This window comes from Notolepis coatsorum (genome assembly GCF_963971535.1).
Source record: "Notolepis coatsorum genome assembly, chromosome: 3".
Taxonomy (NCBI): domain Eukaryota; kingdom Metazoa; phylum Chordata; class Actinopteri; order Aulopiformes; family Paralepididae; genus Notolepis; species Notolepis coatsorum.
In genome coordinates, this window is record NC_140167.1 from 156,369,537 (window position 1) to 156,387,233 (window position 17,697).

The 17,697-nt window shown below is 42.9% G+C and overlaps 1 protein-coding gene across 1 annotated transcript in view; it reads left to right on the forward strand.

Annotated features, from left to right (window-relative positions):
* Positions 1–17,697, forward strand: part of fmnl2a (formin-like 2a) — a 286,333-nt gene that overhangs the window by 247,578 nt on the left and 21,058 nt on the right. Inside the window, 5 exon segments of the mRNA XM_084310737.1 lie at positions 1,084–1,399; positions 1,998–2,177; positions 9,983–10,107; positions 14,255–14,454; positions 16,046–16,280. Of these exon segments, the coding sequence (XP_084166863.1) occupies positions 1,084–1,399; positions 1,998–2,177; positions 9,983–10,107; positions 14,255–14,454; positions 16,046–16,280 (1,056 nt within the window).

The window sequence follows — 17,697 nt, forward strand, 5'->3', positions numbered from 1 at the left end:
ATCTCATCTCTAGACACCTAATCTCATTTTTAGACACCTAATCAAATTTTCACACCTAATCTCACCTCATCTCTAGACACCTCATCTCTCTAGACCAGGGGTTCCCAAACTTTTTCAGCTCGAGACCCAAAAGACAAATTTGGTGTTTCCCCGGGACCCAAACTTACAAAAATACATCATGAATTGCCATAACATACATTTATAAACTACTGATAAAGAACACAACAAACCATGATTTTTAAATCTATATGAAATGTATTTATTTAATTATAAGTACATCACAGCAATAATCAGAGTGTAATGTTAAGTTGCTCACCACCTCATAACATATGTACATACAATTTTGTAACACTTTTAAATGAACAAACATGTTCTACTCTCCTTTCTATTTATCACCCCTTTTTCAACTCCATTTCTTACCCCCTCCCTCCGTCCCTCAACCTTAAACCCCAACATTGAGCAACATTCTGATTAATTTGTACTGACTTATTTAAAAATTCTACTGACCCGACATCATGCTAGAAGGGGTATAATATTTCATCTATGGCACAATGAAATCTAATGAGAGGTATGTGGCTGGTTGAAGTTTTCAACCAGCAGATCTATTCTGGGCTTGGTTTTTGAAAGTGCTATTCTGAGGTCATGCTGAGCATTTAGTCTGTTTCTGTATTTGTTTTTCAGGTATGCTAGAGTAGAAAACCCATATTCACATAAGTATGTGGTGCCAAACTGAATCAACACATCTACAGCTTTTTTTTTATAAAAAAAAAAGAGAAAAAAATAGTAATTTTTTTTTTTATTATTGACGACCCAATAAAAACGGGTCCTGGGAAACGCTGCTCTAGACACCTCCTCCGGATCCATTTCTGGAAGGTCTATAGATCTATAGATAGGAGACTAGAAAGTTTGTGGCACTGTATGGCGCTTTGGAAGCGTCCACCGAACGGCATGTTATTGTTAGATAGAAGTGATTTACTTTTGGCCAAGAGGCCCGCTGGTTATTTATCTCTTCCACATGTCATGACTCGACCTTGTAAACCAATCCGTACGCGCCCCGCTCACACCTCTGCCCCCCCCAAACAGGAAGTATACAAGGATGCCAGCTCACAGGTACACACGCTGAGGAAGATGGTAAAGGAGAAGGACGACGCTATCCAGAGGCAGTGTAACCTCGAGCAGAAGATCCAGGAGCTGGAGAGGCAGGGCACCATCAAGATCCACAAGAAGGGCGACGGCGGCATCTCCATCCTGGCCTCGCCACCTCCCCCCGGCGCCACCCTGGTACCCGGTGCGGAGGGAGTGCCCGGGGCGGGGCACTACCTCGTGGTGGGAGGAGGGGCTCCGGGCATGCCGCCTCCCCCTCCTCCCCCTCCGCCGCCGCCGCCCATGAATGGCCTGGGTAGGTAGACCAGACACCGTTTAGGATGGACTAACATCCCTAAATAGATACACATCCTGCCTCTCTCTCTCTCTCTCTCTCTCTCTCTCTCTCTCTCTCTCTCTCTCTCTCTCTCTCTCTCTCTCTCTCTCTCTCTCTCTCTCTCTCTCTCTCTCTCTCTCTCTCTCTCTCTCTCTCTCTCTACCATCCTGTCTCTCTCTCTCTACCACCCTGTCTCTCTCTCTCTACCATCCTGTCTCTCTCTCTCTACCATCATCTCTCTCTCTCTCTCTCTCTCTCTCTCTCTCTCTCTCTCTCTCTCTCTCTCTCTCTCTCTCTACCATCCTGTCTCTCTCTATCTCTCTACCATTCTCTCTCTACCATCCTGTCTCTCTATCTCTACCATCCTGTCTCTCTCTATCGCTCTACCATCCTGTCTCTCTCTACCATCCGGTCTCTCTCTTTCTACCATCCTCTCTCTCTCTCTCTCTCTACCATTCGGTCTCTCTCTCTCTCTACAACCCTATCTCTCTCTCTCTCTCTCTCTCTCTCTCTCTCTCTCTCTCTACCTCCTGTTTGCTCCTCCTCCTCACCTCTCTCTCTCTCTCCTCTCCTTCAGTGCTAAATGGACCGTTGTCGTCTGAGCCTGCAGCAGCTCCCCCGCCACCTCCTCCTCCTCCTCCCCCCCCTCCTCCACCTCCTCCCGGGCACTCAGAAATGTCAGGCCACCCGCCCCCCCCACCACCCCCGCTGCCTGGCTGTGGAACCCCCACTGTCATCATGAACTCAGGGTTAGCAGGTAAGGTTGACCACAGCCAAAATAGCTACGTGTGTGTGCGTGTGTGTGTGTGTGAGAGTGAGAGTGAGAGTGAATTGCTGTTGTGAAAGATGAGCTCATTATGATCTTTACAGGTTTCTTTTGAAGTGAAATGTTGTTTTTATTATCAGACTTCAGTCTGTGGACTCATGGTCTGAAGCTAATGTTGATCAAATGTTGGTGTTATTATCAGACTTATTTTTCCTACACCTGTTGAATAGTATGTAAAGGAATTATATTATCTTATATTATATTAGATTCAAATGTATTGTCATTATACAGTACAACGAAAAGAAGTTTAGCATCCAATTATCCGACCTTATCTGACCTGAGCCGACCTTATACAACCTTATCTGACCTTATCCGACTGACTTTATCCGACCTTATCTGACCTGAGCCGACCTTATACAACCTTATCTGACCTTATCCGACTGACTTTATCCGACCTTATCTGACCATAACTGACCATAATAGACCATAACTGACCTTAATTGACCCGACCCATATGATTCATTAACATTCCTTCCACACACACACACACACACACACACACACACACACACACACACACACACACACACACACACACACACACACACTGTGTTACATTGAGGTCATGGCTGACTGTATAAAAGAGGAGTCAAATAGAAGGCCCCTCCACAGTGACTGGATGGCCTCCCAGAATGCACTGGGAGACCTGACAGCTTCCTGTTGCACCATCATGTCAGCCATGTCTCTTAACAGCAGTCAGGAAACACGTTCAGAGATGGTAAGACAGGTCTGGTTATGAAGCAGTGAGACAGGTCTGGTTATGAAGCAGTGAGACAGGTCTGTTGAAGCAGTGAGACAGGTCTGGTTATGAAGCAGTGAGACAGGTCTGGTTATGAAGCAGTGAGACAGGTCTGGTGAAGCAGTGAGACAGGTCTGGTTATGAAGCAGTGAGACAGGTCTGGTTATGAAGCAGTGAGACAGGTCTGGTGAAGCAGTGAGACAGGTCTGGTTATGAAGCAGTGAGACAGGTCTGGTGACGCAGTCTGGTGACATGCTACCATACAGAGTTGTATGGGTTACTGTATATGCAGGTGTATACGTAGGTATATAGAAGGATTATATTCATCTAATCTAATTATATGCAGGTATATTCAGACAGATATCTATGTATATATATATATGTGCGGTAAATATACATAAATGGTTATATATATGTTATATAGTGCACTATTGTACATGCTATCATACTGAGTTATATGGAATTATAATATACTCAAATCTGTAGCACTCAAGTTCGACACTGTTTGATAAACAATGTTACTGTTAGCTGCCAGAGTTGTACCCTTCCTGCTGACTTGTTGTACAGAGCCTGTTAGTATCTTTGGATAAAAGCGTTCAGCTAAATTACTAAATGTAAATGTAGGTAGGTAGTTATGATTATTATGATTACAGTGTAGGGCAGTGAAAGCAGGTGGTAGGTATACATTGGGGACAGTAGGGCTGTCTTAAATACTTCGAAGCTTCGTTCGATGGCACGAGCTTAAAAAAAAAAAAAACGAAGTTAAAAAATAAATAAATAAAAAAAAATTTAAATCTCCAAAATCTTGCGCCTCCATTCCAATGAAACGAAAGTAAGCGGCGCCTTCCCGCCTCCATTCCAATGAAACGAAAGTAAGCGGCGCCTCGTCTCCACCTCTCTACAACAAGCACGTGGAGATTATCTGTGTTAAAAACAACAAGGACATGTGCAGCAGACATGTCGATGAAGAAGTCATCAGACGTGTGGTTACACTTTAAAATGCCCAAAGACAATGCCCAAAAAGCAGAGTGCCAGATATGCCAGAAGAAAATGGCATATCACAACTCTACAACAACTTTGTCAAATCACCTAAAAAACGTAAGTATCGTTGTACACGACAGCGACGCCACACAAAACATTAATAAGGCTATGCCTATGCTGCTATGACTAATGTGTTACCAAGTTGGCTAATTTAATTGTAATCATCTGCTTTTGTATGTGCATTGTCTGATATAATTATAAATTAAATATAATATAATTGTTTGCTTAATAGACGAAGGTTGCAACATAATTATGTAATGTCATGCGTTGGCTGTGAGAGCAGCCCCACTGCACCCAGGCAGCGCAGCCGAGTGAAACCTTGTTGGCTGCGTCACAGTCACGAAAGGGGCTACTTAATTAATTAATCCAATCCACTTTATTTATAGAGCACATTTAAAAACAACAAAGTTGACCAAAGTGCTGTACAAGTCCCACAACATAAGATAAAAAAAAAAAAAAAAAAAAATTATTACATTTTTTTTGAAGCTTCAAATTAAAATCGAAGCTCGGCCCCGAAGCTTCGATTGCCAAAAAAAGGTTTGAAGGTCAGCCCTAGGGGACAGTATAGAATATGGTCAACATGCTAGCCTAGCCTTGCTTAGCCTAGCCTAGCCTAGCCTAGCCTAGCCTAGCCTTGCTTAGCCTAGCCTAGCCCCTAATGTCTCTCTATAACTCTAGAATTCTAACAATTTCTGTCTTGTTTTCTTTTTAACTTTTAAATTGTTTGTTTCCTCTCTTCTCTGCCAACCAGAGGGACCCATCAAACTGTTCTGTAGGTCTTTCTTTGTGCTGTTGTTATTTCCCTCCCTCACTGACTGAGTTTGGAATGTGGTATTTTTCAGTCTCTGAGCGGACGTTGAACACATGCTATCAGGACTCTATTCTAGACTTGTAATCCTGGGATGACAGCCTTGAGCCAAATTGAACAGCATTCTCTTAGAATCCCCTCATTATTTTACGACTAAGCCATAAATCACAGTAGTTTTGATTGATATCGAAATCACTGATTATTAAACACGATTGCTCATTGATTTGAGAACATAATATGACGACGACTGAATTAGTTTAAACTTTCTTCTCGACCAAAGGTTGCCTTTCTGTCATCTTCTACACGTTACCAACACGAGCTGAAACTACTGTTTGTGACGTTTATTACGACTGAAAATCCACTTTTTCAAACTCCTGCACGGTGTTACTTCACACCTCTGTGTTTCTATATATAGGCTATAGAGGTTTGTGTGTGTGCTTGTGTGTGGACAGCCTTGTGCATGTTTAAATACAGTCACTAGCCTGCCAAAGGGAGTCTGAAGTCTTAAGGACTAGAGTATTAATAGTGTTCCACATAAGGACAAGAGTATCAATAATGTAGTGTTGTCAAACATATCGAAATATCGATACATATCGATACTGAATATTTAAAATGGTTTCGATACTCATTTCCCTAAGTATTGATACTTTCTGCAGTACCGATACCAGCTGGCTTGCTCCCGCAAGTTGTTGACAGACAGACGCGCTGCCAGAGCACGCTTGCCCTTCCGCCGCCTCCTCCTCCTCAGAGACCGGCAACAGACACAAGCTGCTGCTGCAGCCTCCTCCCCCTTACAGCCGGGAGCCCTGTCTTCAGTTTGTACACAAAGCTATTATTAGCTAACGTTAGCTGTCGTTCCTCCGTTAGCTTATGCTAGCTAGCTGGCCACATTTATAATTACTTCATGGAAACGGAGTAACGTCAAGCCGAGCCCACCCACACTACACCAGTACACGCATGAACTCGACACAACTACCCTGTTTCCAACGTTAGGTCGAGCGGAGCCCATCCTACACTAGTACACGCATGAACTCGACACAACGTTACCCCGCCTCCATGAAGTGTCCAATTAGCAGCAAATGTTGTTGAAAATGTAACGTTAATAAATGCTCTGAGCATAGCTCCGGAGAAATCTCCCTCTCTCTCTCTCTCTCTCTCTCTCTCTCTCTCTCTCTCTCTCTCTCTCTGATCTAAAGATAAACAAAGGGTTTTAAAAGTGTTATATTTATCTTCTCTTATAGTACCAGAGAGAAGCTGAGGAGAATCAACCAGCAACAAAAGCTAAATTTGTTTAAAAAAATATATATATATATATATATTTTATTTATTTTTAATTTTAATTTTTTTGGTATCGAAATTGTATCGAAGTATCGATACTTTTCAAGGTATCGTATCGAAGTCGAAATTCCAGTATCGTGACAACACTACAATAATGTTCCATGTAAGGACTAGAGCAGCGGTTCTCAACAGGGGTTCCGCGGCACACAGGGGTTCCGTGGAGAGCTGTCAGGGGTTCCGCGAGATGCCTGGCAATGTTCTTTAAAAATATAGAATGACAACAGTCTTATTTTGAAAATCCTATAGCGGGTCTCATTTATGCCCACGCGCAGCTCCAGCTATAATAACTAGGCTCCAAAAGCTAGCAACATTAAGGTCATTATGATACTCTTATTTTGAAAATCCGTGGTGTCGTGACTCATATCCGCTCCAGCACACAGCCAATAGGATGCAGCTGAGCAGTAGCGTCTCTCAGCTCAGCAGCAGCAGTAGCGTCTGGATCTGGAACGCGGACATTGAAACACAGCAAGGGTAGTGGTTTTGCGACCCAAAACAAATCCCTGCTGTTTTATTCCGCAACGGGTCAAATGCATATAACATGCTTTGCAATCCTTGCCATTCCTTTATGACCACGTTGTGTTTAAGACCGGAATTAATGTCCCGTTACCATAAGCTAACAACAAGCTAAAGCCCTGTTCAGAGCGACAGAGAACAGCAGGGTGGGGACTTGGAAGGATGACTGGGAAGGAGGGGGGGGGGGGGGCATTCTCCCTCTATGTGTGTGCGTTTGAAAAGATGATGAAGTCAGACTACTATATTATATTGATAGTAAATGTACTGAGGGTGGACAGACAGATTATGTTGATATTTAAACATAAAAAATACAATACATAATAAAACAATTGCAGGAACGGTTTGGGAGAGGAAGGTGTTTTAGGTTGCGTGTTCCAAAAAATTTACTTAAAGTTTAAAGCTCAATATATCAAAACGTGGCACTTTATAGTGAACATGCACTTTATAGTGAATCCTATTTCTTTTTGGATTACAGAAAATTATCCCTAAAGTGCTATCTGTTGCAGCTGCACTGTTTTCCATGAAAATACCATATTTGGATAAGTTTGACCATTTCTAAAAATCTGAAAATCATTATTTAATAAAACACAGAAAAGGATCACCAAGTTACTCTGGATAAAAAAAAACTTTACAGACAACATTGAGACAAAGCTTCCTGACACATCTCCATCCAAACTCTTGGAAGAACTCATTGAAATCTCATCTGATACCACCTGGAGAGCTAGTTTCAGAGTGTGGTGCTGAGTACCAAGTATCTCATGATGCTGCAGTTAAGGTGTTGATACCATTCAGCACCACATATCTGTGTGAAGCTGGCTTTTCATCCATGACAGCTCTGAAAACAAAATATAGGGCCAAGTTGAGCCTTGATGATGACATGCGTGTTGCCTTGTCAAAGATCTCCCCACGTATTGACCGTATTATTAGCCAGCAGCAGCGGACCTCGCATTGAGCTAGAAATGTCCACTGAGTGAACAAGTGCTTATTTTCTGTATTTATTTATATTTTTTGAGAAATGGTAACTTGGTGATCCTTTTCTGTATTTAAAAAAAATACATGATTTTCTGTTTTTGAGAAATTGTCAAACTTATCCAAATATGCTATTTTTATGGAGAACAGTGCAGCTGCAACAGATAGCACTTTAGTGATCCTTTTCTGTATTTAAAAAAAAAACGTTTGTCATCAGATTCAGATTCAGACAACTTTATTGATCCCGCGTGGGGCAATTCATATTTGCAGATTCACCAACAAGCAACAAAGACAAACAAACAACAAAACATCTCAACGACAGCACGGCAAATAAAGAGTCATTGTATCATCATTGTAGCAAAAAAGACAGGACCGGGAAAGTCTTTATCGTATGTAGGGGTGCCCTGGAATATTTTATTGAACACAGGGGTGCCTTGGCAGCAGAAAGGTTGAGAACCCCTGGACTAGAGTATCAATAATGTTCCACTTATTTGATTTATTTATTTTTATTGAACCTTTATTTACCCAGGCAAGCAAGTAAGAACAAATTCTTATATACAAAAGCAGCCTGACCAACAAGCAAAGGCCTTTTTTTTTTTTTTTTTTAATCTTTTTCTCCCTCCATTTTCCTCCGATTTTCTCCCATCCCAATGTTAGTCGTATGCCAATTCCCAGTCCCTTCCTGGTCGCTGCGCACTTACCCCCCACAGTCAGATCATCTGGGAGAGTGGAGGCTACCACGTGCTTCCTCCGACACACGTCCAGCCAATCACCGCTTCTTTTTCACCTGGCAGCGCGGATTCTCATTGAGAGGGCGTAGCGTGTGGGAGGATCACACTATCCCCCTCAAGTCCTATCCGCGCTTAGCAGGCGCCCCGACCGAACTGTAGGAGTCGCTGTTTACAACGACCCGGACCCACCCCGCCAGCTTCTCCCACCCTCTAATACAGCCAATTGTATTAGTGTGGACGGCCAGCCAAGCTGGTGACAACCCCGGAGCTGTGAGCTGGATTCGAACAGGCGAATCCAGCTCACAGCTCCGGGGTTGGTGACGAACGCAATCTCCGCTCGGCCACCTAACCGCCGTCAAGCAAAGGCCTTTTGAGGTTAGGCGGGGGGGGGGGGGGTGGGCGGCTGCAGCAAAAATAAGGTTATGTACATGCATACAAGTAAATACAATAAGAAATTACAGTATCAATAGTATACAAGGAAAATTACAATAAATAAAGGAGAGAGAAGGAAAGATAGAGAGGGAAAAAGAGAAAGTGAGAGAAGAAAGGGGGAGAAGGAGGGAGGTAGGTGAGGGGGCTTAGGGGGAGGAGAGAAGAGTCTGAGGGCTATGCGTGCGATTGGGAGGCAGTCAGCAGGTGCTGACAGCAGATGATATGTTGCAGATTTTGTTTAAAAGAAGTGACTTATCAGTCACCAGCCTGGCAAAGGAGTTTGAAGTCTTAAAGGAACACGCCAACATTTTGGGAAATGAGCTTAACGTGGCTGCACGTTAGCCTAGCTTAGCACAATGAATGGAAGCGGACATGACCGGTTAGCCTAGGCATTGTCTAACGAACACCTCTCCCGAAGGCTAACCGGTCATGTCCGCTTCCATTCATTGTGCTAAGCTAGGCTAACGTGCAGCCAGATAGCTTTCTACTGAACGCACAGAGAGAAAACTGGTATCTATCTTCTTGTCTCTCTCTGGAGAAGATGGTGAGGTAATTTCCCAAAATGTTGGGGTGTTCTTTTAAGTCTTAAGAACTAGAGTATCAATAAAGTTCCTTATCAAGAGGGAAAAGGCTTCCAGGACACGAGAAGAGTTGATCAGAGCAGCAGGGAGAGAGATCACGCATTAAACAGATGCCTCATTAAAAGAAATAAACAATTGGTGGAACTTTAATTTGAACAAATGCACAAAGGAATGATTACTTTGCATGAAGATAACAAGGGATATTGCAGTGGAAATGCCAAGTAAATACACTAGGTCATTTTTACCTGTTACCATGATTAATGTCTGGATACAATACAGTATAATACAATAAAACACATTTTTATTATCTACTGAAGATTGAGATGTGTCTCTGTGTAATGCATGTGTTATACTGTGCGTGTGCAAACGCTATGTACAACAAGAGAAGAACAAAACGGATCTAAATCTGAAGAAACGCCCTGTGGCATCTTGAAGAGATGAGACAGATATGGTGTGGAGACGGTCATCTACGTGTCATCAGTCTCAGATACCTGCACCCTGTGTGCGCGTGTGTGTGTGTGTGCGCGCTTGTGTGTGTGCTCTAGACAGGAGGGACTAACTAACTCCTCTTTTGTTCTGCCCAGCCGTGAAGATTAAGAAGCCCATTAAGACCAAGTTCCGCATGCCGGTGTTCAACTGGGTGGCCCTGAAACCAAACCAGATCAACGGAACGGTCTTCAACGAGATCGATGATGAGAAGATACTGGAGGTAAGAGCTGGATAATAATAATAATAATAATAATAATAATAATAATAATAATAATAATAATAATAATAATAATAATAATAATAATAATAATAATAATAACTTCATTTTATATAGCGCCTTTCAGAAGACCCAAGGTCGCTTTACATAGGGGGGGAGGGGGAGATGACAAATTAACAAACATAGTGGACAGATACAACATATATATATAAACTCCTGTGTCTGATTCCTGTCCCCATTCACAGCATATACTATACACAACAACACTTAGCATACCTTTCTCAGACACTGCATACGTAAAATGTTGGTCCTTGCCGGATATAAGAGGTCAGAGTTGTTTAGCATTCTTCTCTAACCCTCTAACACAGGGTTCTCAAACCCTCTAACACAGGGTTCTCAAACCCTCTAACACAGGGTTCTCAAACCCTCTAACTAGGGTTCTCAAACCCTCTAACACAGGGTTCTCAAACCCTCTAACACAGGGTTCTCAAACCCTCTAACACAGGGTTCTCAAACCCTCTAACACAGGGTTCTCAAACCCTCTAACACAGGGTTCTCAAACCCTCTAACACGGGGGTTCTCAAACCCTCTAACACAGGGTTCCAACTAGGGGTGGAACGGTACGCATTCGAACCGTGTACCGAACAATACACACATGCCCCGAACCGTGGAGGTCGTACCGAACGGTACGCATTCGAACTGTACACCGTTCGGTACGACCTCCACAGTTCGGGGCATGTGTGTATTGTTCGGTTATATAACGTTAGCCTCGAGCTAGGCTAACGTTACATTAGCTACGAGCTAACTAACTTTAGCCGCGAGCTAACTAATGTTAGCCGCAAGCTAACCGTGGAAATGCTCACAGAGAAGTGACTCCACGACACCAGTTCGATTAGTGGGGAAGGGGGGTATATTGACGAGGCTTGACAACAGAGGTTCAAAGATAACTGTTTGTGTTCAATAACGAGCCAGGAGACTAGAGCGTGTGTGTCAACTGCGTCTGCAACCCATAACATCCTGGTCCCTGCTGGGACGTACCAACTCCACACACCACTGTGGGGGGGTTTATATTCCCCATTCCCTTGTAACATCTCCTTTTTTTTAAAGGTGCCATGCATTATAAATGTCATTTTTCAGTCTCTAGCATTGTATTATAGTAATAGGAGTTCGTATCAATGTGTTTTTGGGCCTAAATACTATATTGGCGAATTCCTCGGCTACAGCCCATCCCCTCTTTGCCTCTAGTAAATCAGGTCATGTTGATTTGACGACCTGGTGCACGTCACAGGGCGCTGTGGATAGATGCCCGCCCCCATTCTACCTAGACTAGACAGCGAGTGAAGCTGCGGGGCGAGAGGAAGAGAGAGCCGAGAGGGAGCCGAGAGAAAGGAAGAGAGAGGGAGAGAGGGAGAGAGAGGGGGCACTTGGGGGGGGGGGGGGGGGTCCGCGCGACACACACACACCTCCGAACGGGAGAGTGATAGAAAGAAAAAAAAGAAGAGAGAGGGAGGGAGGGAGAGAGAGGGGGCACTTGGGGGGGGGGGGGGGGGGGGCCTGCCACACGGAGGTCCACGCGAAACACACACACCTCCGAACGGGAGAGTGATAGAAAGAAAAAAAAGAAGAGAGAGGGAGGGAGGGAGAGAGAGGGGGCACTTGGGGGGGGGGGGGGGGGACCTGCTGCACGGAGGTCCGCGCGAAACACACACACCTCCGAACGGGAGAGTGATAGAAAGAAAAAAAGGAAGAGAGAGGGAGGGGCTTCTCTCTCTCTCTCTCTCTCTCTCTCTCTCTCTCTCTCTCTCTCTCTCTCTCTCTCTCTCTCTCTCTCTCTCTCTCTCTCTCTCTCTCTCTCTCTCATGGTATAAATGATTATTTGTGTAAATATATGGTTATACGCCGACCATTAAGAAAATACATGTTAGTTTAGGAATAAGGGGCAGGTAACTATATAACTATAAGATTTATTCTTCTTCCTGCTCCTTTTGTCCATGGAATGACTATTTATGATTTTTTAATGAAGAAACTATGATTGTATTATTCCATGTGGCAAATAAAAACTCTGAACTGAACTGAACTCTCTCTCTCTTCCCCCCCCTCCCTCCCTCCCTCTACCAGTGCAGCCTGTGGTCTGACTGTCACTCAAAGTGCTTATGGGCGGGGCCATAACAGCCTGATTTCTCGAGGCTGAAAAATGATGGTTTAGAGTACTTGATTAGAAATATAAAACAATGAATCTTTTTGAAAAAAAAATTACAAATGTCTTCAATAGACTAACAGGAATTGTGTAAAGTTGCCCAAATAGTGCTAGGAATAGCAGTGCATAACCCCTTTAAGATAACAACAGTTACAACATTCCTTAGTGCAAATTATTATTAATACAAGAAACCCCATAAATGTCCTTATTTAAAACACTAATCATCTTTTCTGTGACTTTTACTTTTTGATAAGAAAGTCTAGTGCTGGTTGAGCATTATGCATACTTTATGTTGGCCTTTGTCTATAATGTGGCCACAAAAATGGAAAGGTTTAATAATTTTTAGTTTGCACTAAGTTAATACTTGACAAATGTTGCCTATATTTTTCAGTCAGTTCAGTCTTTGTGTGCCAAACATTATTAAAGGTAAACTTTTTTTTTACCAAATAAATGAGAAGCATGTTTAACTCAGCAATGCTTCCCCTCTTGCTGTACCAAAATCTCTCCTAGCTCTAACCGTCACTGTCAAAATAATGTACCTGATGTCAAATGGCCTCATTCTTTCAGTTTTTGCATGACTACGTCCTTGAGAATAACTGAAAAGTTGGATTATTTTTAGGCTATATATCTTATGTTGATGTATGGTATTTTTGGAATGTTACATCAAAAAAAACAACGTATACCGAACCGAAAACCGTAAACCTAAAACCGTGATACGAACCGAACCGTCGATTTTGTGAACCGTTCCACGGTTTCCACCCCTAGTTCCAACACATCCTGGAAAACCCTGACGAATGGGGGGTTTCATGGAAAGCAAATGAAATATTAGGAATCTGTAAAGCTTTGGTGATGGTCCTGGAAAATCAGAAGATCACAGATGCCTTTTGAGGTTTTAGAAGCTATTTATAAAAATAAATAAATCTAATATATTCCCAGGGAATGGTGTTTTTGGTCCTGGACCCCGCTACCCACCTAATGACATTTCAATCTAGATCTGCTGTCAATGAATTTCTTCAGCAGCATAATTATTTGAGGTACTCCAATGTCTCCAATGTCTCCAAATTACTGTCCTGGAACATGCTTTCCTCATAGAAGTGGGATCCCTGAATATACTGTATAAAATACTGTAGTATTTTCATGACATGTCATACTTTTACTACCAACACATCTTATTGGCCACGGTTGTCATTTAACGAGTATCACCTGTTTATTTGATTACAATTGCTTATTTGCCTACCAAGATGTATGTGAGGGTCAAGTCACATACATTTTATTTATATAGCACATTTTAAACAACAGCAGTTGACAAAGTGGCAGTGCTGAACAATTTATACAACATTTAATATACTATACTCAAACCATATCAAACAATTAAAACATATACATTAAAATCACATTAAAACTAAGCGGATGCTCTGCACAAGGGATTTAGAAGGCCAGGCTGAATAGATTGGTTTTAAGCAGCGATTTTAAAAGTGGCAAGTGACCGGGCAGACCTAATGTCAGCAGGTAGACTGTTCCAGAGGCAGCCACAGCAAAGGCTCGGTCGCCTCTGGTTTTTAGCCTTGCTCTGGGGACGTCCAGGAGCATCTGGTTAGAGGACCTCAGAGCTCTGGACGGGGTGTGTAAATAGGTAGGGAGGGGCAAGGCCATTTAGGGCTTTAAAGACTATCAATAACAGTTTAAAATCAATCCTGCACTGGACCGGAAGTCAGTGAAGGGCGGATAGGACAGGTGTAATATGTTCTCGCTTCCGTGTGCCAGTCAGGAGTCGTGCCACAGCATTTTGTACCATTCATAGGCGTGTAAGGTGGACCGCTCTAAACCTACATAAAGGGAGTTACAATAGTCGAGCAGAGAGGTAATCAGAGTGTGGATTGCCGTCTGTGACGGTGATATAACGGTAAGACTATGGATTCTGGAGCAGAACTTGATGGAGTCTTCTTCTCGCAGGACCTGAACGTGGAAGAGTTCGAGGAGATGTTCAAGACGAAGGTCCAGGGTCCAGCTATGGACCTCACCATGAAGAAGGTGGTGATCCAGAAGGGGCCCCAAAAGGTGACCCTGCTGGACTCCAACCGGGCCAAGAACCTGGCCATCACCCTGCGGAAGGTGGGCAAGACGCCTGAGGAGATCTGCAAGGCCATCCAGATGTAAGACGGAAAGAAAACTACAGTTGTGCTCTTTTTTAAGCCAAAATCTGTGACTTTATTATTATTATTATTTTTACACCATATCAATGTGGTATAGGAGTTGTGGAAACTGGATCAGAGATCATAGGTTTCTTTGACCACACATCAGTGTGTATAGTTTGTTTTGCATTGTGAGAGCCCAGACAAACCAAAACATTGAGCTAATATGGCCGACACACATACCCACAATCCCCAGTGTCCTTAAAGAGACCGTGTAGGTACCAAGCTCTCTAGTGAATTATGTTCAGTCCTAAATCCCCATGTAAGTGTCCAGTACAGTGGGGTATATTCACATATATTCTTGAATATAAACACCCGCCCCACCCCACAGCCATCAAGACTGTACAACGCATCACTGTGCCTCACTGAGCACACTGAGTGACAGTACAAACTCTGGACTTTTTTTTTGTTTACACTTATTACTGTACATTCCTACTGTATATCTTTGGCTGTATATTTTAGAATGTATATCCCTATTTTAGAATGTATATCCCTGACCGTACTTTTATTCTTAATTGTGATATTTTTTTTACTACCTAAATGTTTACTGTGAGCGATCTGTGGTGCTGAATTTCCCTCGGGATCAATAAGGTACTTACTATTCTATTATTTTTTATTTTTTTTTATTGATCTTTTTCCCCCCTCCTTTTTCCTCCGATTTTCTCCCATCCCAATGTTAGTCGTTATGCCAATTCCCAATCCCCTTCCTGGTCGCTGCGCACTTACCCCCCACAGTCGGTCTGGGAGAGTGGAGGCTACCACGTGCTTCCTCCGACACACGTCCAGCCAATCAACCGCTTATTTTCACCTGGCAGCGCGGATTCTCACTGAGAGGGCGTAGCGTGTGGAAGGATCACACTATCCCACTTAGATCCTATCCGCGCTTAGCAGGCGCCCCGACTGAACTGTAGGAGTCGCTGTTTACAACGACCCGGACCCACCCCGCCAGCTTCTCCCACCCTCTAATACTGCCAATTGTATTAGTGTGAACGGCCAGCCAAGCTGGTGACAACCCCGGAGCTGTGAGCTGGATTCGAACAGGCGAATCCAGCGTCTCCGGGGTTGGTGACTAACGCAATCTCCGTTACGCCACCTGACCGCCCCTTACTATTCTATTCTATCAGAGAAGGTAAAGACGACTTTAAACTATTAAACAGTAATCCAGAACTATTTTATTGCACTGTAAAAAAAAATATTTTATATGCCTGCACTTTATGTGCTCATTTTAGGTCTATTCTATTCTACTATTTTAATGCACTGCACTATTGCACCATTTTACTCTGTCTATTCTATCTTACTCTTTTTATTATTGTCTATTTAAAACTGAATCAAACCATAAACACGGTGGCCTATTGGGATGTTAGATCCTAATGTGAAAAACTGTGACTTTATATGTCTGCACTTTATGTGCTCATTTTATGCCTGTCTTTTTTCTGTTGTGAAGCACTTTCTGCAGTTTCTGTATGAAAGGTGCTATACAAATAATGATTATTATTATTATTATTATTATTATTATTATTATTATTATTATTATTATTATTCTATTCGTCAGGTTCGACCTGCGGACGCTGCCGGTGGACCAGGTGGAGTGTCTGATGCGCTTCCAGCCCACGGACCACGAGGTGAAGGTCATGCGGCAGTTTGAGAAGGAGAAGAAGCCTGTGGAGACCCTGACGGACGAGGACCGCTTCATGATGCACTTCAGCCGCATTGAGCGGCTGATGCAGAAGATGACCATCATGGCCTTCATAGGCAACTTCTGCGAGAGCATCCAGATGCTGACCCCCGTGAGTCTTTATACCTGTATCACATATTAATACTACAGCTCTGACTCTTATCATTTGGGCACAAGTATCCTGTGTTTTATTATAAATTGGGCCCAATATCTGCTTTTCATGAAATATCAGATTTATATAGATAGATAGATTTGGCAAAACATTCTTAAAGGAACACGCCAACTTTTTGAGAAATTAGCTTATTTGCCATCTACCCTGGAGTTAGACAAGCAGATGCATACCCTTTTCTTCTCTGTGCATGCAGTAGGCTTAGGGAACAACCGCACCGCTAGCCTAGCTTAGCGTCATTCACTGGAAGTAGGTGTGCCAGTGTAGCCTAGTTCCCAACAGTCACGAAATACACTCCAAATACAACTCCAAAACTTTCCTGTAAACATGTTGTGACCTGTGTACTTACCACATGGAGAAATAAAAAAAAATATTAAAATGTTTTGTTTTCTAAGCAGATATATACTCGGAAAAAAATGTGTCGAACCTTTGCTGCCTGTGTGCAGTGATTTCATCACCTCAAAATTCAACAGGGCTTTTGAGGTGATGAAATCACTGCGCCCAGGCAGCAGTGGTTCGAAAAAAGAAATTTCAGAGTATATATCAGATTAGAAAAAAAAAGTCTAATTATTTTTTTAAAGAAATAAATACACCGGTCACAACATGTTTACAGGAAAGTTTTGGAGTTGTATTGGGGGTGACTGTTGGGAACTAGGCTACACTGGCACACCTACTTCCAGTGAATGACACTAAGCTAGGCTAACGATGCGGCTGTTCCCTAAGCCTAATGCATGCACAGAGAAGGAAAGGGTATGTATCTGCTGGTCTAACTCCAGCGTAGATGGCAAATAAGATAATTTACTTTCCTAATAAGTGTTCCTTTAAAATGTAAAGATATTGACACAAAATATCAACTGACTGCAGCTTCCCACCAACAATATCAGCTTTGGCCTCTCAAGACCTATGGGTTGAACACTAGTTTATGAGCTATAGGTTGTATACATACTATATAGACCTGTTTGCTGTTTACAAACATACCGTGTTCAAGCCAATCAGCAATACCATCTGAGTCACGTGACTAAGTTGCCCCCTACCTGCGCGAGCTGCTGCGCTAAAAAAATACAACAGGGCTCTATGGAGAAACCATGGCACTCCCCTGACTAAAAGTTATTTCAAACGAAAATGTCTGGATGTCATTTAGCCAAATCAGCACGGCTGCGAGTGAGTCTTTCACCTTTTACATATCTAGCTTTGGCATAGATTGATTGTTTAGATTGTAGTCTGCCCCCGTTGTTGTGACCAGGATTATGTTCCTTTTGCCCATTTGATGCGTGCGCACATTGGGTCTGACGTGGACAGCGAACAGGTCTATAGATTATAGGTAGACTGGTTTCTAGGAGGGACAGGATCTGGACCTGGT